Source organism: Aplidium turbinatum, chromosome 2, assembly GCF_918807975.1.
Source record: "Aplidium turbinatum chromosome 2, kaAplTurb1.1, whole genome shotgun sequence".
Classification (NCBI taxonomy): domain Eukaryota; kingdom Metazoa; phylum Chordata; class Ascidiacea; order Aplousobranchia; family Polyclinidae; genus Aplidium; species Aplidium turbinatum.
The window spans coordinates 51,405,569-51,429,026 of NC_137473.1; the positions used below are offsets into that span (position 1 = coordinate 51,405,569).

The 23,458-nt window shown below is 38.3% G+C and overlaps 1 protein-coding gene across 3 annotated transcripts; it reads right to left on the minus strand.

Annotated features, from left to right (window-relative positions):
• Window positions 1-973: 973 nt before the first annotated feature.
• Window positions 974-16,969, minus strand: LOC145765244 (uncharacterized). Of its 3 annotated transcripts, XM_082577033.1 has the most exons (20): window positions 16,858-16,957; window positions 13,512-13,606; window positions 12,586-12,722; window positions 12,183-12,286; window positions 11,959-12,082; window positions 11,215-11,397; window positions 10,571-10,702; window positions 10,187-10,263; window positions 9,545-9,770; window positions 9,150-9,308; window positions 8,587-8,790; window positions 8,044-8,141; window positions 6,416-6,594; window positions 5,875-6,046; window positions 5,566-5,694; window positions 4,868-5,032; window positions 3,991-4,148; window positions 2,631-2,717; window positions 1,529-1,688; window positions 974-1,187 (listed from the first exon to the last, which is right to left on the minus strand). In XM_082577033.1, exons 1-20 carry the CDS (start codon window positions 16,906-16,908, stop codon window positions 1,065-1,067), a joined length of 2,763 nt encoding a protein of 920 aa, XP_082433159.1. In that variant the 5' UTR covers window positions 16,909-16,957; the 3' UTR covers window positions 974-1,064. The 3 variants fall into 3 exon arrangements, with proteins under 3 accessions (XP_082433159.1, XP_082433161.1, XP_082433160.1); XM_082577035.1 differs by lacking the exons at window positions 13,512-13,606; window positions 16,858-16,957 and having other exon boundaries at window positions 12,602-12,666; XM_082577034.1 differs by lacking the exons at window positions 974-1,187; window positions 1,529-1,688; window positions 2,631-2,717 and adding an exon at window positions 2,725-3,055 and having other exon boundaries at window positions 16,858-16,969.
• Window positions 16,970-23,458: the final 6,489 nt, after the last annotated feature.

Genomic DNA, 23,458 nt, shown 5'->3' on the forward strand with positions numbered 1-23,458 from the left:
CCTCAACAAACACCGTTGGAAAATGTGGCAATATTGTTTCCAAAACGGTACGTATTTGTGGCATTGTGTGAATCAGCTATTGTAGGTCGTCAGTCTGTGGAGGCCTTTTCTTGACACCGAGCGCAATGCGACGAAAGTATATAACTGTTTTTTCGTTGCTGGAAATTTGGTTCTCTGCGTTCAACTATGTCCTCGCAATAACCATCCGTTTTCTGATTTGCAGTTGGCATAGTAATTTTTCATTTTTGAAATGAAAAACGTTTACAAAAAAAAACTACTTGTTTTTTACGCATATTTTACTTTCGTTCTCCACCGTTGTTTCAAGCGTTCATCATGGCTTCCGGGAAAGTTGAAAATCTGCAGCTATCTGTCAAGTGAGTTTGTTTCGCTGATGCAGCCACCATCTTGATGTTTTGTTGCCCCAGTCGGTTTTGAAAACCGATGTCGGATAACCGCAGGCATTGCTTGTCATGTCGATTGGCTTTTCGTATTGTTATTAATTGTTTAGCTTTTGAATCCCTACGTCATAATGCTCGTTGCCACAAGCAACGATCGGATGAACTCATTGACAGCGATATTGCGTCATCAACCTGTCGTTGCTCGGGCAACGATTTGACTGGTTATTGGCAACCCAGGATAAACTCCCATTTGATTCGAAACGGCCAGCTCGAAGAAATGCTTCAAGCCTTATCGCGTATGTACCATCAGAATCCTTTTGCCAACTCGAATTTCGATTTGTTTCTCAACTGTGCTCACCAACTATCTCAGCACTGTTAAATCGATTTAAATTTTTTGTCGATAAGGAAAACCCACAAGCCTTCGCCCTGGCCACTACAGGCCGGTGTCCTATTTATTATCTTCTCTGCTTTCTGCTGTTGCATCTGTGTTGAAGTTTTCGACCTTGCATGGTCGTTTCATTTCCACAGCTTTGCTTCCTGCTTGGCAAGTCTCAGACTTGCCACCAGGGCCGCTAAACATTTCGTTCATTCGATCGTGACGAATTTACAATGTGCAGAAATAAAACATCGGAGAAAAAGTGTTGTGTATATTTCGTCAAGTAACATTTAATTGGCGTTGAGAGCAAACAGTACGTCATCAATACTGACGTTGAGCCGGATCCTGGCGTAGATGTCGTGTCTTCCCATCTCGAGCAGAACAATGTGGGAGGAAGATAAGTGGTTGCACACCTGCATCAGAAATACAAGTCAGCAAAAGGTGGTTTCAGTTTGTTTTTTTATTTCTGACCATCACACCGACAAACAATATATGCCAAACATAGCAAGGTCTAGAAAAAGTAGCAGCGACAAAACGCGGATGTTATAACCTGCATGATACCAAAGCAATCAGTTTAAAATATGGCACGTCGCAACACCTTATGTGGTCACGATAACAAATGCAGTCTGACAGTTTAGTTATGTATATGAGCAGCACTATATTCAGTTAGTCGCCCCCTGATATGTTGTTCGAGCAAGCCCAGAACGAAGAAACTATTCATTCACCAAACATTTCACCCTATTCGCAGCCATACCTGTAGAAGTGATGTCACAGTGATGGGTGGTAGTCCTTCAATTTTAGCCAACACGGTATGATGCTCTATGACCTGGCCCACTGTCGCTTCTTCCAAACCAGATCGGCGAAATTCCGCCACGATGGCGCGTAAAATTAGCTTTTCGTGAACTGAAGAATTGCTGAAACAAAAGTCTTTGTGTAAGGCAACATTGTAGGTCAGGTAACGGAATGGTGATATCGGTTCGATACCAGTTAAGAGCGTGGCTACATCTCTGACAAGCCAATTAAAGATGGGCTGCCTTGCATTTCCATTCACTTAATTTAATCTGAAAACCACAGCACATCAGGGATGGTAAAACAATAAAAACGCACAGAAAGATGAAAGAGTTTAGAGATGCTATCCTATTGCCTGGGTGGTTATGAAAAGTTGTTTCGAATGTATGACTGAACCAAGAGTAAATGCTTGGTCTAGCCATGGCTTGATACGTCACATTGGCTCTGGTTCAATGACTAACGTTTGGCTGTGAACGAGACAATACCTGGCCACATTCAAAATGGTTATGGTGGTCTAGCATAAAGGTTTAATTTCTGTGGAGGGAAAGCGGAAAAGCTAATCTCTGTGTCCATGTTGTTGCATGTTTCCAAGACACAGCTGTGTGCTCACAATGACCGTCAAACCACAAAACCATCATACGACCATCAATCGCACTCAGCATGAAAACGATAGACATGTTTGATATTTCGGTGCAAATGGTTGGAAGGTCCGGTCAATGTGATCGAGCAAATATCAAGAGCTCGAAATGTTCAAACTAAACTTATGTTCAGTCAACGTTGGGAAATGTTTTCATCTTCAGTGCTGATGATGAAAACAGTTTAGTTTTCGAAATGTTTGCTGCACACGAGATTAGTTTCAGCATGTTGGGCTCTTTATTTTTTTTATGGGATGTTCACTGTTCAGTTCAATGCTATTAGGAAAAAAAATATCAGGAATTTCAAAGTTTTTGCCAAACTCTGTTGCGATTTTGGATACGCGACAATGAAGCGAGTAGCCCACCAGGGGCACGATGAACAAGCAACTAGAGCTCGTTATTCATTGTCAAAACCAACACAATTGTACTCACCTGATCATCATAATCATTGGCGATGAAAACATCTCCTGCAGGGCCAGATGGACGTGGTCAATGGTGGCTCGATCCAGCTTGGTCTCTCTGGAATATAGAACTTAACTGTAACAAATCTTGATGACATATCAGACTCGTTTCAAGTGTACGGCTGCCTGGCTGGAGTGATGAAACCCTGGTAAGACGCTCGCCGGTTCGACACCACTCAAGAGCATGCAGCTTTGTATGGGCACTAATTACAAGCCTAAAGGTGAACACGAAGATTGACTTCCTTGAATTCCTGTCCACTTCATCAAAATCTTTAACCACAGCTTGATCCAATTGATTACGTAAATTCAAAAAGGGCTCAATTCCACTTTTTTTCAAATTGCACTTTTTGTGTTTTTCCGATTCCTTTCGGTGTCTTCTTAGTCATATCTGAAATTCTGCCAAAAAGTTTTAAGTCAAAACATGAAAAATACCCCCTCAATGTTTCCATTGATTTCAAGAAGGGCCCAACTCTACCAATTGGGCTGTCAGTTTGTAGGGACCCGTGATGAATATCCTTTGTTTTCAACCATGTGAAAATGTTTTTCTCCTATAATATTTGCGTTCCTTAAAAAACTCACTTGTGAACAAAAATCTGCAAGTTGAACAAATCAGGCCGAGGCGTATAACCAAAATACATAACACGTTCAATCACTGGCACGATATCTTGAAGAAGCATGATAGCATATGACAGCCTTGAATACACGCGTGCTCCATGGTGGAAGCGAAGAAGACTCTGACTATGAGGAGCAAATATTTGATTTTGAAACGCCTTGGACATTGCTGCATTATAGTTTTGCCTTGTTCTGTGTATTTTAGTCAATCTTTTTGTGCTCTGTGCCTATTTTCTCATTAATAAAACCAGTTGAAAAAAAGTTTGCAACACATGCATTCCCGTGGGGTTGCAAAAGGGCCGTATTTTGGGGGATTAACTTCTCCATAGTTTCTCCGCAGAATCATCACCGAGTGACAGTTTCAGGCATAATACTTCTTCTCAGCATAATAGGCTAATCAATATCGAAGTACCACCACAAAAATAAATGACCGAAATGTTTAAAACGCATATATCTCGAAAACAACTTTGTGGAAATTGGGCCTTCTTGAATTCACGTATTCAATTGTTTCAGAGCATTAACAACATGTCTCATATATCTTAGCCGTAAAGCAAGCAATAGCCTGTCAAATACATCATAACAGTAGCCACGATAATGTTAACATCTACTCCATTAATTTCACATCGTCTATTTCGCCAGATGACGTGGAAACGAAGAAAATAGCAACCTGTGTACCCTGGGCAGTGGACACTCCGATACTTTTAAAACAGATTCCTCACCGTCTTTCTTTATCGGCAATCTCAACGGCCCTTCTGCAAACGTCCAGGCAACGTCTAGCATCGCCTGATATGGCCGCGACTTTCCTCGCCACCAGCTGGACCGCGTCAGGCTCGAATACAGGGATGCCCCGCAAACGTGAACTGACAATCTCCTGGAGCTGAGCGATAAAAGGAAATTCTTGTTTATTAAAAAATTATCAGCTACACAGCCGAATGGTGAGAACCAAAGTACGGCACTCGAGATGGCGCCGGTTCGACACCGCTCATGAGCATGTGCTTGTGTCTTTGGGCTAGACATTTAAAGGCATGCCTGAAGGTGGACACGAAGATTAACTTCTCTTCCCGTGCACATGATATAAAACTTCAACTACTGGACGTCAGCCTGGATACGACAAAAATTCAATTGACAGCCGCCTCACTATGAGTTGGCCATGGTGAAAAGCGAAATATAGCGAGATGTTATATGCAGTCAATTTGCTCTACATTTTTAAAGATATTTTGACATACTCTGACAACAATAATTCTTTCAAAAGCATTCAACAAACAGCTTTCGCACTAATTTTGGAAGATTGACTAAATCCATTTAAAAATGTGTTGCTTTGACATAATTTGCTTTGCTGAATGAACAATCGGCTGCGTAGCCGAGTAGTGAGAACGTCTGCGCGACGTTCGAAAGGACGTGGGTTCGACACCGCTCCAGAGCACGCGGCTGTGTCTCGGCAAAGACACTTAATGGCAAGCCAAAATAAGGGGAGCAGCTGACTCGAAGACTATATGTCACTTCGCTGCTTCCTGTCGTCTGTTGTATCGCATCTGTGATCGCAGTGTACTGTATGTTATCGCAATGGGCGCAAATAAAAACATGATTAAAATCAACCTGTTTGTAATTATACGGCGAGAAGGAAAGCCTTGTTAAACCAAGTCTGCTCGAAACGCGATTCATCATGATACGCTCTGGTAAGTCCATTGTGTTGGCAATGGCAATCACAATCAATCGAGCGTGACGGTAAGACGGCCAGTCAAACAAATGGTACATGACATCCTGAAATAAAAATAATAAGTACAAAACCAAATTATTTTGTCAAACTGAAAGGCAGTCCCTCAAATTCAATCACAAAGCGATTCTGCTGAACACAGTGGGGGGACAAAGAACTGTAACGCATTCCACACAGGGCGTCTGAAGACAAATCGAAGACCTGAGTTAAAGAACTACAGTAGTTAAGTCCAAAATATCACGATAAAGGAAGTTAAAGTTGTTTCAATGTTGTTAAATCTTTTATTTCCACACAAACACTAGCGTGTCTTATAGCGAAATTATGTCGTTGTTTAAATCAAATTTTGCACGGAGACAGCCATTGACAGTAAACAACACACTTTTGGTGATAACGCAATTTCCACAAAAATGTGACTCAGGTAGTTCTACAACTCAGGTCTTGAATTGCTTGATATCAAAAAGCACACAACTCATGCAAAAAAAATTCCAGTGCTGAAAAAGGCGAAGTCAGACTTAAAATCAAGCGAAAGTACCAAATCCTTCCCAAAAACAACTATTTCAATGTTTGAGTGGTAACTCGCCTGCTTTCTGGTCCATAGCAAGTCGAGTTCGTCCACAACCAGCACGGTGCTTCTTCGACATTTTGTGCTGAAATGTTTCGTCAGTATCTGTGCAGCATGTTCCGAAGTGGCTTTGGTGGCTTTCAGTTGCTGAAAGAGATTGCGCATAGTTTAACTATCTTTGGACTTACGAAGAAAAATAATACATTACCGAAATGAAAAACAACTTTTAGTTAAAATCGACCGACAAATAAGAGGTGTTTGAAGAAACGTAAAATCACTCAAGAAAGATAAAATGTGTGCTGAAAAGATTCTACATAAATAGCCAACCTGCAGTATACTGACATAGGCCTGATGTGGCCCTGTGAGTTTCATTCCATTGATTTCAACGTAATCGAAATCTTCGATGAGACCTTCCTCCACAGATTGCCTCAGGGAAGACAAAACCTCCATGACTGTGGCTGTTTTGCCTGTCCCAGGAACACCGCTAACGTACAGGCAACTGCAATACATACCGCGTTTACCAACATGATTCTCAGATAAGAACTGCACGTACAGCTTTTCTACAAAAGCGGATCACGTATTGCAAAATCTTCATTTTTAACAACTTCATAACGATAACTTTTAACAACATTTTAAGGGAAAAGAACAATATATCTACATTAACGTCACATCAAAACATGCAAACAATTCAAACGAAACGTGGCCCGACAGCTTATTTCAGCAACAGAAGGCTTTGGAAATTATGGGACTTGTGATTTTGGGAAATTATTTCTGGAGAAAAAATTCCTGGCAAAAATGACAATCTCCTTGTCGTCCCATAAGTAATCATTCGGTTGGTCGGAAGTGACGCAGTAAAGAAACTACCTACCCCCCGGATGCCGATGACAACCTCCGCTCGATGAAGGAGTAGATGGATTGGAATTGGTCTTCCCGGCAAGGAAGGGAATCAGGAACAGCAGAAACATGGAGATTCCCACAAGCTCTTTCGAAATCGTTGGACCGACATTTGGCAGGCGCGCCCCTCTCTGGAATGAAGGCTTTTCGGTTCTGCGCAAGATATTAGTCGAAAAGTTAATTTGTGTTAGAACTTGAATATTGCGAAAGGTTTTTTCATAGCTCGAAGCTGCAGCTATTTTTGTCTGACTCTCTTCAGAAGCTTGCCGTGGACTATTTATAAACAGAAGGAAAGAAGAAAACAGAAAGTAAATTTTGGCTAATCAACATAGAGTAATTTCAGATAAACGAAAAAGATTTAAAACATAGACGAGTTCGTTTCAGGGCATTAAAAAAGATAAATATCTCACCACACTTAGGTTTACTTTATTCTCACTGTCACGATTTCTTTCTATCTCTTACCAGGGAAAAGACTTGGAAAGGTTCAATGACGTAGTTTAATGGGTTAAACCGAAAAGCAGTCAATTAAATTCACGGATAGTTCTACTAGTGAAATGATATATATATATGAAAACGCTTGAAGGACTCCAACGAATGGTTCACCACTTCCAGCAATCAATCAAAGTAACAGTAAACAGCAATAGATTCCAACGCTTTCGGCTTTTGATCGAGTTTAATGTGATCCACTCACAGCTTCTCATACGATTCTAATTTCAATCAGAAATTATATTAGCATCAACTTTGCTTTACAGTACTCGTATTCAATACTTCAACTCTCGATCAACAATAATCTTTGCGTCTATGAACAACTGCTACTACTACAACAATGATCTCTCATCACCAACTCATCACAATAACCAACTCATCATAATACAACTCCCATCATAATAATGTTTACGCAAATTACACCACTATTTATAGCAGGTTTAAAGAAGCTTCTAGATATTCACGTAAGAGTAGAAGGTTCTAGAAAACACGTTACATAATAAAGATTTCGCAATCACAGATCTACTGGTAAACATCCTTATGACGTCATGACAAACGTCACTCGGCAATTGTGAAAAACAACAAAACAATCCAGATTTGTTCTGAATGAATGTCCCGAATGCTCTGGACACACATTACATAATAGAGACCTGCAATCAAAGGTTACTTCAGGTCAATAACCGATGATAACCTATAGCATAAGAATTTTACAATCAAAACAACACGCTCGTTGAAGACACAAAGCAGTCCATCGCGAGGCCTTGCACATTGATTGTGACACTCACGACAAGCACCTAAAAAGAATCACACAAAAGGAACTCCATTTTCGAGCTATGAATAAAGATCTTCTCTTAATATTCAAGATATTAGCCCTCCATTGAATGCTACGTCACCAATCCATAGGTGAACAACTTTTCCCAGCAAACAGAAAGAGTTCGTAAGAACACGTTACAACTGAGCATGCAAACGGACGGGAGCGCAGAGAAAGTGAGAGAAAATGGCGTGTGCATATCACACGCCGGTGTATCGGGCCCATGACTACAGGCTATTTCAAAATAAAAGACGAACCATAAACATAGGCTACACATCTTCTGTTGTTAGAACATATTCTCTTACCTTTGTTTTAACAGGAACTTGGACATCCCCATTTCTTTTCCTAGGGGCACGAGAAGCAGAAGTTGCCTTTTTTGAAAACGCAATTTTACTTTTTCTTTCTGAACAAAAAAAGAAAATGACAATTCTATTAGTTATTTCCACGTTTTAAGCTTCTATTTTTACTAAGCCAATATTAGACTTTCTATTGCAAAAGAAGTTTCCAAACTGCAAAACTAATCGTTTCTCCAACGGTTTTCTTCCAACCGCTTCAGTGTAAAATGTTAACTCATACCGCCACATCCGGATGCGAGTTATAGAACTGAACTACTGAAAGGCAACTTCAGAGAGAGCAAACGAGCTCAATACCTTCATCACAAAAAGTACTTTCGCCTAAACAAAAAATTGCAACAGCAATGCACTCAGCCATTGCAACAGCCACTTTTACACAGTAATTTTTTCATCTTTTTATATGAAAGTGCCAAATGACAAGTTTTCTAGTTTAGTTCCAAAGCAACATGCATTGTCATGTTGCTGCAGTGGCTTACAAATGCAATGATGACGTACTAGGGGTAGGTTGAACCGCTTTCTTCGTTGGTCTGACTTCAAAATCGCTATCACTGCTTTCTTGATCCATTATTTTACCATAAGCAACATCCCTGTCTTTGATGTCGTCGTCAAAATCCGATTCATCGTCTGTACTTTCGTCGCTAGATGACAGTGGTGATTTATGACGCAACAATCGGATGGGGGATTTCGACGATTTTATGACTGCAAAATAATGTACAATGCATATTCACTATCGAAAGGTACTTTTCCCATATACTTTCTACTGTTGCAGTTTAACGGCACAAGAAAACTGGTTACATTATGGCAAACAAAAATACAACATAAACTTACTTCCCTGTCAGTTATTAGACGAAACTAACATATATTTGCGCAGTGTGCGATGCATATATAGGACTACAATACCGCTTCCCCTACTGACCTACATTGTATTAACATATGATTTACAGTTAAAATACTTTCCATCCATTCTAATCTAAACAAACTCTGATAAAAATCTAATTTAAACAAAAAAACAAAGAATGATAGTGCAATAATAAGTTGTAGACTTAAAGATCTGTTACCTTTTTTTCGATGTGATAACCGAAGAGAGCGACGGACACTGTCTTTCAATTTGTCTATTTCTGCTTCCAAGACTTGATGAAGCTCCTTTTCAACGCTAGGTGGCAGTGACGATTTATTACGAGTATGCTTGGTTGATTTCGAGTGTCGGCTATTCCCAACTGGTAAAACACGTGTTCAAAATAATGTGACAAAAATACACATGCAAGGTATCGGAACTTATAAGAAAACTATCTTTGATGTGGTGAAAGTTTTCGAGTATTAAAAATACCCCAATCAATCAAGGCCTGTTTGCTGAAGATGCACATACTTCATATCAGAGAAAGATACTCAACACAGCTTCAAAGTCTAATTATTTTGCTAATTTCTAACAGAACAGTTAGAGACGCAAATCTACCTTTCTTGATGGACAAACGGAGGGATGAACGGACTGTGTCTGTGATGTTGTTTTCTTTCTCACAGCTGCTCTTCTTATCAAATTGTGCCTTTGGTGTGGTAGACTGAGACTTGGTTGTTTCAAGATTTATGTTGAGAGTATTGTTGTCAGTCCGAAGAGCTTTTGTTTTACCAACATCAGCTTTCTCAGTCGTCGAAGATACCATCACTTTAGAGGTGGTGGAAATCTAAACAATGACACTGAAAATTCTTTGTATTCGAAGTGACGTCATAAAAACTTTGGTATTAATTTAACTTCTCATGAGAAAGACTTCTTCCAGGATTGAAATCAAACAAAGTAGAGTTTCGGTAAGCTAATTAAAAAGGTATGGCTTTTGAAAATTTTTATTTAAAAACAGGAACTAGTGTTATGTTTGAGAAGTGGAAAGAATAAGCTGGAAAAACAACTACAAGAAAACCAAGGGCGTCCCATCACTACTTTGATGTATATCATCATCAATCCATGAAAAAGTTATGAAGAGTGTTCTATTTTGACAATTCGCCAAAGCAGAGAACTTGAATGGCATTACTAGAGAAAGATGCTTGCCAGGCTAGGCACAATGGCACATCTAACGCAAATATGGGTAAAGTGAGAATGAATCACCTTAGATGCTCGATCGGTTGCTCCATGAATTTTCTTTTTTCGTAAAACTTTGTTTTGCAAAATAGAATCACTCGAATCTACAAAACGAAATAGTTCCTTTGTCAAAATAATAATTTAGCGTCTGGTCAAAAAGTTTCAACAAATTTAGAATGTTATCCATACATAAACAGATGCTATTCAACAACTGTATAATCGTGTTTGCTACTTATGCAGTGTAAAATAAAGCAAAGCATAAAAACGAAAATTTTGAGCAACTTGATTGCTACACGAGATCCCGTAGCCTTAAACAACGATGTTTATGAAAGTAGTAAAGGAAATTTCTTGAAAACACCATGACGTCTGAGGCACAATGTGCATAAAAACTACAGTTGTCCAAAATGTCACCTGAGTTATCACTCCCAGAATCCAATATATCGCGGGCAACAGCGCTGGCATCGTACCTCCGAACACTTGATGCGGCAACAGGGGAGGTTATAATGGCCTTGGTGATGCAGTCAGTGTGCTTAGTGGATTTGTCTAGAATGAAACATGGTGTCCTTGTATTGTTGCTAAGTACATGTTGTGTCCCAGACAGCAAATTAATCGTTTTTTAATGTAAAATTGCTGTCTGGGGTGACCAAGCTGTGCAGCAGATTAAATTACCATCATCACGGACTTGTTTGCACAGTACAAATACAAATAGTACGTCTGTAACGGTAGCTATTACATACACTGGACCAAAATGAACCAACTTAGCTAAGATTCCAAGATTTAATGAGAAAAACAAAGCAAATTAAATTGGACAAGCCCAAGACATGACATAGTGTCGTTTTACAACACACACCATAAATGATTTTATCCCTACATGAGGCGACGACGTGCCTATTTCTGCATTGCCCATTTTATTAGTAGGTAAACAACAGAAAATAAACAATCTGGATCTACTCTACCCCACACAGAAAAATTCGTCATTTTTACATTGATTCAACGTCTGCAGAAGTGTAAATGATGGATTTTCCTGCCTGGACATCACTGAGTTAAAGACTAACTGGAAACTGGAATTTTTTTTTTGGTTGTTGACAACGTTGATGCAATAGATCTTTGAGACACTTCGGTTTTGGGCTTTTGCTCTGCTGGTTGAGAGTTAACTTTCTCGTCACTGGCGGAAGAAAGTTCCATGAAATAGCGACCGTTAAAACTTTTTCGATAAAAATACTGTTCTTGCCCGTTTTCTGAAAAATAAAATAAAAACAGAAATGAAAAGTGATTGTTGTTTTTTATAACCACTTGAAACTGTTATTGATGATTTGATTCTCCAGAGTAGTTTAATGCAAATCGTGCAATAAATGACGTAAGTTCTCATTTTCTTAAACTTCTAATACAAATCTCAACATTTAAAAAAAAACATATTTGACGGCGCCTTGCTTCATTTTTGCTTTACAAGTCACGTTATCTTGTTTCAATAGCGCCACATATAAACAAATAAACAGAGTACATGAAAAGCAAAAGCAATGCATTGTAAGTTACAGGCTCTGTTGGTTGGAATATCGTGCAATCAGGATGGTACGGTAGCGAAAGACCATAAGCGGTAATCTAGTCATCCACAAACCCCGTAACAATGAATCTAACACATTCGTACACACAGGCAGGCATACTACTTCAGTAAATAAAAAGGGTTTAGCTACTGACATTAAAAAAACAACAACGGCTGTTGGTTTGAATCTCCATCCTCAGACTGAGAAAACCAAGAATAAAGATTCAAAAATTTACAAAATTATTAATGTTATTTTTACCTTCATGATCGCGTGTAGCTGTATCATTCGATTTTCCATATTCAGGTAAATAACTAATAGAACAGGTATCTACTATTGTTTCTGCATCGATTTCATTTCCAGCCTTTGCTGTGCATAAAAACACCTGTGAAAAAATAACAACCGAAGCTTTGAAATTGACTTTCAAAATTATTTTAAAAAGCAATAATGACATCATTTTGTAGCAAAAATTGAATTCTCCTAACCTCATTGTGCAAGGAGTTGCCGGGCAACATGCTTCGTGCAATTTCATTTTGCTTGAAAAACCAAGTGACAATAGCAAATTTGTTACTAGTCATCACATCTGTACCTGTAACATATGTTCCACTTTATCGACTTTGTAATGTTTAATAACAATTTTAACTTGAGATTTAATAAAACCTGTACATTTACTTACATCTATAATACATCAAGAATAAAAAAGAATACACATGATGGCTGATGGGACTAAATCGAACGACATGTTCAAAGACATTTTAGAATCTAACTAATATAATGTTTAAACAATTAAAACCATGGGAAAGTAAGAAAAGTTTCTAAAAATTTATTTAAACATGTTTGTAAACAAACAGCATGTTACTGCACAGTTGCGATTAAATTAAGAGTTACCAGTATCGAAAAACACCTTGACTCTGCCAATGTAATAACCATCAAAGGCTTCACAGGCCACCAACACTCCATCTCCAACTGATACGACTTTGCTGTGACTCGAGTCAACCTCAGTAAGTATCAGGGAACGAAAGAACCTACAAAATAGTGCACTTAAGAATAAGTAGATTTTGAATAAAAAAAAAACACTCAATAATCATCATCATCGGGTTTTGTTTTTTAACATGCAGGTCTTGCGAGGCATTTCTACACTTGTAAGCCCCACTCCAGTTGCACGAATGGTAGCTTGCACATATTGGCTCTCCACTTCTCATGGTTACAAGGGTCGGATCCCAATAAATTCCATTCACTAAGATCTTTTAGTGTTATCGCATTCCAAGTTAATCTCATAATCACTAGGCTAACTAAATTCCCAATTACACAAAAATGACAGAAACATTACATAACCTCATCAATCTTGTATTGTACAATAACAGGGTACGTATCATCAAAAATTGAACTTAATCCAGCAATTCTGTATCTAATTTAAGCTGCGAAATGAGGAGCAGTGAAAAATGCACAAACTTTTGCAAACCAATAATATGTAAACGTTACAAAGGACCAAAAAGTTTTATCAATCGGTAGTCATTGATAAAAGATTGAATAGGTTTATATATAACATCTGATATGGACAAAATACAATGTTCAGCACCAGATTTTACTAGCAGCTAAGAATAACTGCTTTAATAATATCAGATAGTAATGTTTGAGAATTGCCAACAAGTTGCAATCAGCAATCACATCGAAGTCACATCCTTGTCCAAAGAATGTAACAATAATTTGAAATAAAACACTAGAAGCAGCATGTACTGATTATATCAGCAGTTTTTTCTTGACTTTCAGCTGACAGGGACAAAGTTTTGTTAAAGTGTATTGAGCGAACATACCGAACACAGAGTGAGCTTGTTTTGATGCAACTTTTACATTCTTCTATATCTGAAGACTTTTTCACTTCGGATTGAGGATCCCAATTGTAGAGAATCTGAAATAGTATTGATAAGAGTATATATAATTTAGAATCATGTCAAATAGATTTCGTTACTACAAAACTAAGCCGCAGGTGCTTGTTAGATTTACACTACTTTCAAATATTAGTAATTATATGTTTCAGCCTCCAGCCTATGTGAAATTAATGTAGTCCAGAGCTTCTCAAATCTTTTTAGCCACATGCCGCATTGCACCTGTCGTGAGTTTTGGGCTGCCGCATTAAAACTAACATTCATTCTTGAAATTCAGCGTAAGCTTTGAGATGTACATTTTAGAGCTCAGATGAACTTCAGATAGTGTTCCCACATATCGCCTGCACTTTGGGCACCGCTAATGAAGGCCATTACTCAATTATACACGCCATGAATCCATGATTATCACATATATATACTATCATATGACCTTGCTTTGTACTTTTTTCTTTTTGAAAGCAGATTGTGCATCTATTACTGCCTATCGACGCTCATAGGCGTCGAAATAGGGTGGGCCGGGTGGGCGACGCCCACCCTGCCGTGAAACGAGGGTGGGCAAAATATGTTTCGCCCACCCTGTTTTCATGACACTTATTGAAGTGTTCGTTACAATTATTTCCGTTTTTCTTAAACGCTGGACTATCCAACCAACTGCAGCGCAACTTCTTGTTTTACGCTATGTCTCTCGCTAGGTATCCGACAGAACAAAGCAATTTCGCAACAACGCTGCGTGGAAAAAATGCGGTCCTCACTGCATTGTTGTTGCTACGGCAACTGCCACAGCTGGCAATTCATGGTGAGAGAAAGCCACGTTCGATTTTTTCTCCGAATTTGCGTCGGCAATTTGATTTTTTCTCGGAATGGTCCCACTTTGGTTACGTTACAATGAAACTTCAGTTCCCGGTCAGCGTAAGGGAATGTGAATAAGACATCATAATGAACATGACAATAAAATAACCGATACAAACTAAAGACGTACTAAAACAGTCGCTTTTGCTAATCAAAATCCGGCTAATCCGAAGGCGCCACTTTAAAGATAACAGGTCACGAGTCACGCGCTTTTTAGGTCGCAACGGAAAACATAAAAGAAGTTTGTTTAGTTTAGCAGCGCTCATAAGATCGCAAGATGCAAGAAAGAAAACATCCAACCTATTAAAGCTTAATTGCTGCAGCGACGCTAAACGCAGTCTTTGTGAGAAAGACTAACCACACTTTTCGAAATTAGCGTCGGCAATTGCCGAGGTGATTGTAAGGACCACAAGATTACAAGAAAAAACTAATTTTCTTAAGACTACACCAGACTAAGAGATTGATTCAATCTTACTATTGCTGGATGTTTTATTTGGGTTACTTCCTACTTCGCCGGCGCTTAGACACGTGCCCAGCTGGGAGATTCTTTTATAAAAAAAAATGTCACCCTATTTGCATTGATTTAACTCCAGTAGACGTCAAATTATTGTAAGCAACTACTCCTTGTTGCGCCTCGCTTTCCGTTATCTCGTCCAGCTGATAGAGCATCTAATGATACCGATTCTGACTATAGTTCATCAAACAGACTTTGTGTTGCTCGCAGTGTCCCAATTGTGCCGAAATTATGTTGGTTTATAAGCTTACATATATCGAGGCGATCTTCTCGCAGGGAGCTATTAATATGTTACCTGTACCTGGTTGAGCAATTAACGTTATTTTATGATAATTCAACGTTGCTAGATGTCGAATTATTGTAAAACAAACGTAAATTTCTTATTGGGCATTGTTGTTACGCAATATTACCCGCCGGAAAAATTATATCGATTTGTGCTGACTCGAACGTTGAATCAACCCAAAATTAACTTACTTTCCCCTCCCCGTTAGTTTTTTAACGTGAATTACCGTAACAGCGTGCGCATCTTGTTGCTCGCTTTATCGCTACTTTTGGTATTATTACATCACAACAAATCAAACAATGCGTTCGTAATAGACTACTCTAGTATATTTTTCGCTTCTCGTTTTACTTGTTTTAGTACAATCTTTTCCTAATAAATATTCACAGTAATTGCCGAGGCAATTTCAAATTTTGCCGTTTGGCCTCGGCAACGTTTTTGCCGAAGTAAAAATAATTATGCTCATTTCGAAGACTGAACCATTGCGAATTTGCAAACATACACATTCAATGAAATCTGTTTGAAAACTCTCGCCCACCCAGAATTCCTCTCTTCTAAGAAAAAATCGACGCCTATGTCGACGCTTATTTAGAAATGTTTGAATTAATTAGAAAGTCTGCTTCAATTGGTGCTGAGATTCAAGTTTAATTAATATTTACCTTTGAGCTGTTTCAGCAATGCAGTTATTTTACAAATAAATTAAAAAAGTCTGAGCCAGTAGCGGATCTAGAACAAAATTTTGGGGGCACCAAAGTTATTTATAAGGCAAAGTGGACAATGTAGAATTTGTGGTCAAAAAATAAAACAGTGTGGTAAGGGTCAGAGGGGCTTTCTCCTAGTAAATTGTAATAAATTTAACTTTGTTTGGTGCCACCTTTGAGAATTTGTAGGTCCCATTATGATTTTTGATAAAAATATATATATAGACACTTTGTATTTGATAAAATTCATTAAAACTGGAATTCTGTAGAAAATAGAGTTACAAGGTTTGGTTTAAACTTGAAATATCTTTTTAATTCTTTTTTACCACCATGAAAAATTTCAACAATTCACTTGTTGAATTTGTTATTATTAAAGGTTTGTATATTGTTGCACAATCTCATAAAAATTTGCTGAGGTTGCCCTACCTTACTAACATTTCACAAGGCACCTTTCACCTCATATCTCATTCACTGAAATAAATCAATATAATTGTTAACTAGTTGAGTACCTAAACAATGTATTTACTTCAGAATAGTGCAATATTTTATTAGTTTTTGGGGGCTTGCAATAATTTTCTAGCTCTTAAATCCACTGTTGAAACCCTGCGTGCTTAGCATCAGATTAAGTTAATGAATTAGGATTGTACAAATAAAAAACAAAATGGAAAAAGAGAAAAACTACATGTTTTTTTCTCAATGTTGAGTTGGCACATAATCAAGTGCTCCTCTCGATCCGATACTTGTCAGAGCTACTAAAGCTGAGGAGGCTGCACTCTTTTTCAGCTTTTCCATAAGAATTCTGCACGAGCAGAGAAGTTTAAAATTACAAAACTACTTTTAAAGTAGGTAGATTGAATGTTGTAAGGTACAATAGCTAATACATGTACTGCATGATACAGTACCATCTGGTGAAAATAATGAGATACAAACCTTCACATCAAAATCTTCGTCGTTGATGGCATCATATGACACTGTAGTCATCTTTATATTTAAAACATATGTAATGTCAAATTTATGAATAAAAACTGCCTTATTTTGTCATTACTAAGACCTAGCAACACAATGTTAGTTTAAATTCAAAATCCATCAATCAAATTTATTTTCCATCCAGTAGGCTTAAATACAGCCAAGTTACAAATAGTAAAGAAATAGTCACCAACAGTTTCTATAGAACGAAAAGGAGAAAGCAAAAGACCACCACGAGTCATAAAGTCATCTGCCACCTTCAATACAGAGAAGAAATTAAAAAACAACACATATATACAGTAGGGTGGAGTGAAAACAAAAACAGTAGTGCAAAATTAGAATGCAATCTGATGACATCTTGATCTGCCACCAGCCACTTGAAAATTTACTATTTCCTTCTACATTAGGGTGGATCAATTTAAGAGGGTGGAAAACTTTTTTCCTCATTTTGCTTAGCTTGGTTAGCCATAACTTGCCATTGGGTATATAGAACACTGTGCTAAAATTATATTTCAATCGAACAAACTTTTGATCTGCAACCAGGCTGTTACGTACCAACTAAAAACGCAAAAATACATGCAAATGTATTTGAATTTGACATTAGCATAGAGGTTCATTACAATGCCATGGAAATGATAATATGCATCAAACTTCCTCGCTTTAGATGAACTAGTCACGTTTCGATTCAAACTTGGGCATTTCTTATCGTGATTCAATGCGTGAGCGTATTAATCCATCTCGCAAATTAACCCCGCACACCGCTGCTGAAGCTTCTGTCGCCAACTTGAAGCACCTTTCCACCACCTGTGTGTGACACGGAAATCGAGGGAATAAAAGTTCTGGAGTGTCCTTAGCTGCAATCATGTCTCACAGTTTTTTGTCCCTCATGTTTCTTGTTACAGGAGGCTTGGTGAGATTGAGAGCCTGCCAGTCAACCATATCGTAGGATTCGTTGGCGTCAAACTTTAAAGGGCGGAATGCAGAATCGTCGCACTGTTCTCTATTCGCGATGGCTTGATCGAGCTTTTGTTCTCTTACGTTAATATTCTGTTACGCATTGAATCACGACAAGAAATGCCCAAGTTCGAATCGAAACGTGACTATTTCATCTAAAGTGAGGAAGTTTGATGCATATTATCATTTCCGTTGCATTGCAATAAGTCTCTATGCTAACGTCAAATCCAAATACATATGTATAATATTTTTGCATTTTTAGTCGATAAGTAATGGCCTGGTTGCAGATCAAAAATTTGTTCGATCGAAATATACTTTTAGCACAGTGTTCTATATACTCAATGGCAAGTTTTGGCTAACCAAGCTAAGCAAAATAAGGAAAAAAGTTTTACATCCCCCTAAATTGATCCACCCTAATGTAGAAGGAAATAGTAAATTTTCAAGTGGCTGGTGGCAGATCAAAAATTTGTTCGATCGAAATAAACTTTTTACAGAGTGTTCTAATCACCCAATGGCAAGTTTTCCAACCCCAAGCTAAGCAAAATGAGGAAAAAACTTTTTCACCCACCTAAATCGATCCACCCTAATATACAGGCCTCGAAATTCAAAGCCGGACATGTCCGCCGTCACAGCATATGATGTCTGCGGGAAGTACCATCTAGATCGGTCATATTTGTCCGCCAAGAAATAACACAGAAACTAGCGATACAAATCATCACTGCATAGCATGAGCAATTGTTGTTGTGAGAATATAATTTCCCGCGCGTTCTAGCGCGCATCTAGAAAATGTAAATACTGTATCCCATAGCTTTCATTCAAGCTGAAAATCTTTCAATTTTTACGTTGCTTCAACAATTGATGACATTGAATCAGCGTAACAAAGGTGAATTCTTCATTCGTCAATACTTCACACAATCATATCTTCGGTACCCGGTCATTTGGTCGACAGACTTGACTTGACTTAGTGTGTCATTGGTATCTGATAAAGAATAGTTGATATGGACACCCAAACACTTAATGTTTTCAATAAAGAGAATCGATTCCTCGCCAATACAGATTTTAGGCATGGCAGACAGGTCGAAACTTTTAGGTTTGAACAACATACCAAATGACTTTCTACAATTAAAAGTAATGTCATCTTCAGCAAACTCCTTGCAGATTTCAACCAATTCACATAAACCAACAACATTGGAACAAAAGCAACACAGGTCATCAGCAAACATAATGTGATTCAAAAATGGATTCCTTATATAGCAACCAGGTTTTGAAGTATTCAACTTTTTGACAAATCATCAACATACCGTATAGAGAAAAAAGATAAAAACTCAAAACCCTTCACTGTCTTGCAGTAATGCAGTCTTGCACCATTTGTAGCATGGAAGAGAGAGAGAGAAAAACCTTTTATTTTGTCTGTTGCGACAATAGTACGGTACAATTATACACAATACGAACAAAATAGTACCATAGCTATCTAAATACCACAACAGACAGGAAGCAGCGAAAGACTATATCAGTCATCGAGTCAGCTGCTTCCCAGTTCTTAATGTGACAAATGTCAAGCATTGGCAAATTACGTTGAAACAAGATAGGCTGATGTTCAGTAATATTAATGAAAGAAAAGAAATCATGTGCTGCTGCGATCCTCAAGTGAAGTCCTGAGGTTTTATTCAAATATAAACTTTATTCCGGGTGATTAAAAATAGGAAAAACTTTTGAAATGAATAGGCTAAACTCTTGTAGCAAGGGCGTTTAAACTTCAGTGCAACCAAGAAAAGTTGAAGCCAATAAATAGTACAAGGCTACAAGTAAAAACATTTTCAGTAACAATATTACAATATAAAAATAATCACAGTTTAAAAAAGGTATATATAGGCCTATTGTTCTGTCATAAAAGAAATGGCTGAGTGACTCTCAGTGTGACCTGTTAGGCTGAATGAAACTAGCGCAATGTGACCGTATAATTTGACAAACAAATTGAATAGAATGTAAATGAGAAATAATTGAATGTAACCGAATAACACAATAGGTCAATAATGTTTTCTTCAGATGAAATTTAACAAATCAAATCCAGGCGACGTATTATTACAAAGTTTGAGCCCAAAATAACAATTTATGACACTTTTTGTCACTTTTCCACTGACATAAAGCAACAAAATTTAAATTCAATTAAAAAAATCAAACACTTCGCATTGAAATAAAAGCAAGAAAAAAAACAATTTTTGTCGATTTAGGCTAATATGGAATATGGAAATATAGAATATATGGCTAATAATATGGCTAATATGGAAGGTTGAGAGAGGTGACTTCCTACATTTCACCTGAATGGTTATGGAGGTGACTTCCCACATTTCCCTGACCTTGCTATGTTGACGTGCATTGTTTTCACTGAAATGGTCAGAAATTAAAACAACTGAACTGACCCCTGCATGGATACATGACCATTGTGCTATTGCTGTACTGTAGGCCTAAACCCTAATCTAATTAATGTTGTCTATCTAATTCTAATCTAATCAATGTTGTCCAACTAATTCTAATCTAATCAATGTGCAACAATTGCCATTTCACTCTCTCCAATCTTAAATATCGCTGCATGAAATAATTTAGTTTGGTGCATAACTTCATTCAGTTTTCACAAAACTACTTTGCAAAAACAAAACTACAGTACGTATTTCAGGTTAACTGGTCCGATTTCGATTTCGCGGGAAAACTATGAAACTGGCAACTCTGCACAGCTGACTTTTGCATGCTTAAAAGCATTAGACCATGACTTAGTGCAAAATCAAGGTAGTCGGATTAGATGCGTCGGACCACTCGGCATGCTACAACTCAGTATGTGCTTCAACTCAGCAAGTCCATTTCAGCTACTGCCCAAATCAGCAAGTAAAATGTTTATTTAGCATCGGACTTGCTTGGTTATCGCTTCCTATACTGAATTTGCTCAGCCTACCCTACTTGTTACATGTCAAGTAGGCTATATGCTTAATCGCTCAGTGTTTACTTGTTTCGGTTTATTATTTACCAATTTTAGCCACTTGCTAAAATGTTCCTAGCTCAGTTGTGTTTAGCTCAACTGCAATGTGCTGAGTTTACAACTGCTGAGTTGCAGGAGACTCCAAAATCAAGTCAAGTCCATTTTGCAAAAGTTTTATTTGTAAAAATTGTAGATAGAGAGGGACAAACAATTTATTAGAATACTTTCCAGTCAGATTCTAGTACCTTTACAATAAGCTTAGATCACAATAACAAACAAATAATAACATTGAGAAACGCATAAGTAGCCCTAGGTCGCTCAGTGGTGAATAATTCAATCTGATTAGCTTTGAGCAGCGAAAGACCATTCGGTTATAGGCCTGCAGGTTGGTTGGTTGGTTTTGAATCTTTATCCTTGGACTGACAAAGCCTTGATTGGTTATTCCTGGTAGTTTCGCATACTTGTAGAGGCTCTTGACGCAAGGCCGGTTACCGAGACTGGCAGAGTGAAGTTTTCGGATTGTTGAATTGAAGTGTACTTGTTGCCGGGAAATTATTCCATTCACTAGGTAGGCCTACTGCTGAATGGAGAGCAGTCCTGCAAGTGCGTTACTCAAGCGCACACCCCGAAAGTCGAACCAGCGCCGCGTGATCTTGAGCCGGGCGCTAACCCACTGAGCTAACGGGGCAGCCTAGTCAGCTGCTCTCAAGAGAATGACAGTTATTGTTTGATCGATATGATTGAGAGAATTTTTATCTTCTGACTGAGAAAGCTTTCTTTGATAGCTTAATCCTGGCAATTTTGCTTAGCCACTTTACACAATAGCCTAAATCAGCCACAAAACTGGTGAAGATGTTCTAATTCAAACCAGAACCCTCTTGAAAAACATCATCAAGCGACAAATGCAAAAAAATGTTGTCGAGCGCTATCAACTCTTGCTACAACACTTTATCAATCGTGTTGCTAATAACAGTAACCACTGTTCCAGACAATTGTTCACCAAATCAAGCGTCATATAAAACCGTTCAGGTCTACTGAATCTTAGCGTAGCCTATTACGTAATGGAATATTCCTAAAAAATGAGCAGATTGCATTATCGCTTGCAAGACCTGTAAAACATTACAGCTGCAGCATAACATTACATCATCGTTAAATCTTTAATTACTTGAACAGGTGTAAGCCAAACACAGGTGTAAGCCAAACTTGAACAGGTGTAAGCCAAACTTGAACAGGTGCTTGAATAACTCATCATTGGTTATCATTATTACGTCACAGTAGCTGCCTACGTGCGTTTGAGATATTGCAATGCAGGCTTGCCAGATTGGCCCTTTTTAGAGGTAGTTGCTGGCATGGGCTCTATCCAAGGGGGGGTGAGGGGGGTGATCACCCCCCCACTAATTGGAGTGGGGGGGTGATCAATGCAAAATCACCCCCCCACTCATTTGGCTTTGAAAAGGTTTTGTGCTATTTTATTAATCAAATTTTGAAAAATATATTTTCGCTGTTGGCACATTTTGAATTTTTTATCAATATGAATATATATTTCATTTCAATATGATTTTTTGGTTTGGCAACCCTGAACTACAAGCCAGGCGTTTACATTGTGTTTTAACTTAGCTTGCTTGGTAGCCACTTTAACAAGAAAAAATTCTGCCACTGCAAATGACTAGAATGACACCGCCAACCAATCAGAACATGTTATAAGAGGCTACCGTCCAATTGTGACTTCCTCGCACTTAGCCAGAGAGTTAATCTTTGCTTTGAAATTTATTTGGTAATTACAGAAGAAAAAAGAGCAATAGCAGTCGAACCCACGTCAATGAAATGACTACTTTCTAACCCTAACCCCTAAAAAGCCAACCAGTTGCCAACTTAGTCGGCAGCAGTGGCCGAGTGGTTAGCGCGTTGGGCTCGCAGTCGAGAGCCTGCATGTTCGACTCCACCCCCCCGCCCTTTTTCACGTCACGAAAAACGTAGTTTATGATTGGTTCGAGTTTTCATTTGCAGTGCGAGAAATATTTCTTGTTAAGTGACTACCAGTTTGCTTACCCAAAAATGCCCTTTCCGAAACATACTTTGTGAAACGATTTGGAAACCCTATGTTTCGATCAGAAAGGAGCTGATGCTGCAATGGGGGGTCTGGGGGGCGTAGCCCCCCAGAAGTTGAAATGACTAGCCTATGACGATTTTAGCCCACTGTCCAAAAATCACCCCCCCGAATTCTAAAAGTGGATAGAGCCCCTGGTTGCTGGCCCCCAAAAAATTTGTTTGGCCCCTTGGCCCTTTGCTTTCAATATTTGGCTCTTTTTGAAAGCAGTTGGCACATACTATCAAACTAGCTATTTAAATAAATGTCTTTCGGAAATTGAGACTGAAAAGTGTTATTACGATTTTTTAGACAGTGTTTAGCTGACAATGTTTATGCCAATGCCAAAGATTCGAGTGGAAACACTGTAGAAGATAAAGATTTGGAATTGTTCTTGTAGAATGTAGACTGTGTTGTTGCAATGCTGTAACGTTATTGACGTTGTTAACGTTATTATGTTTTATGAGCATTGTTATTAACATTATTGAACAATTTGGCTCTTTTTTACCCAGTTTGGCCCTTTTTTCGACATTGTTTGGCTCTTTTTCTCAAAA

Bases quoted from the DNA above. Each gene is read 5' to 3' on its own strand.
- LOC145765244 (XM_082577033.1), bottom strand. From the start codon at position 16,908: ATGACTACAGTGTCATATGATGCCATCAACGACGAAGATTTTGATGTG. The intron at 12,723-13,511 runs GTATGTTCGCTC...ACTATTTTGTAG, and splicing joins ACAAGCTCACTCTGTGTTCG to GTTCTTTCGTTCCCTGATAC. The intron at 5,695-5,874 runs GTTGGCTATTTA...AATCTCTTTCAG, and splicing joins CCTATGTCAGTATACTGCAG to CAACTGAAAGCCACCAAAGC.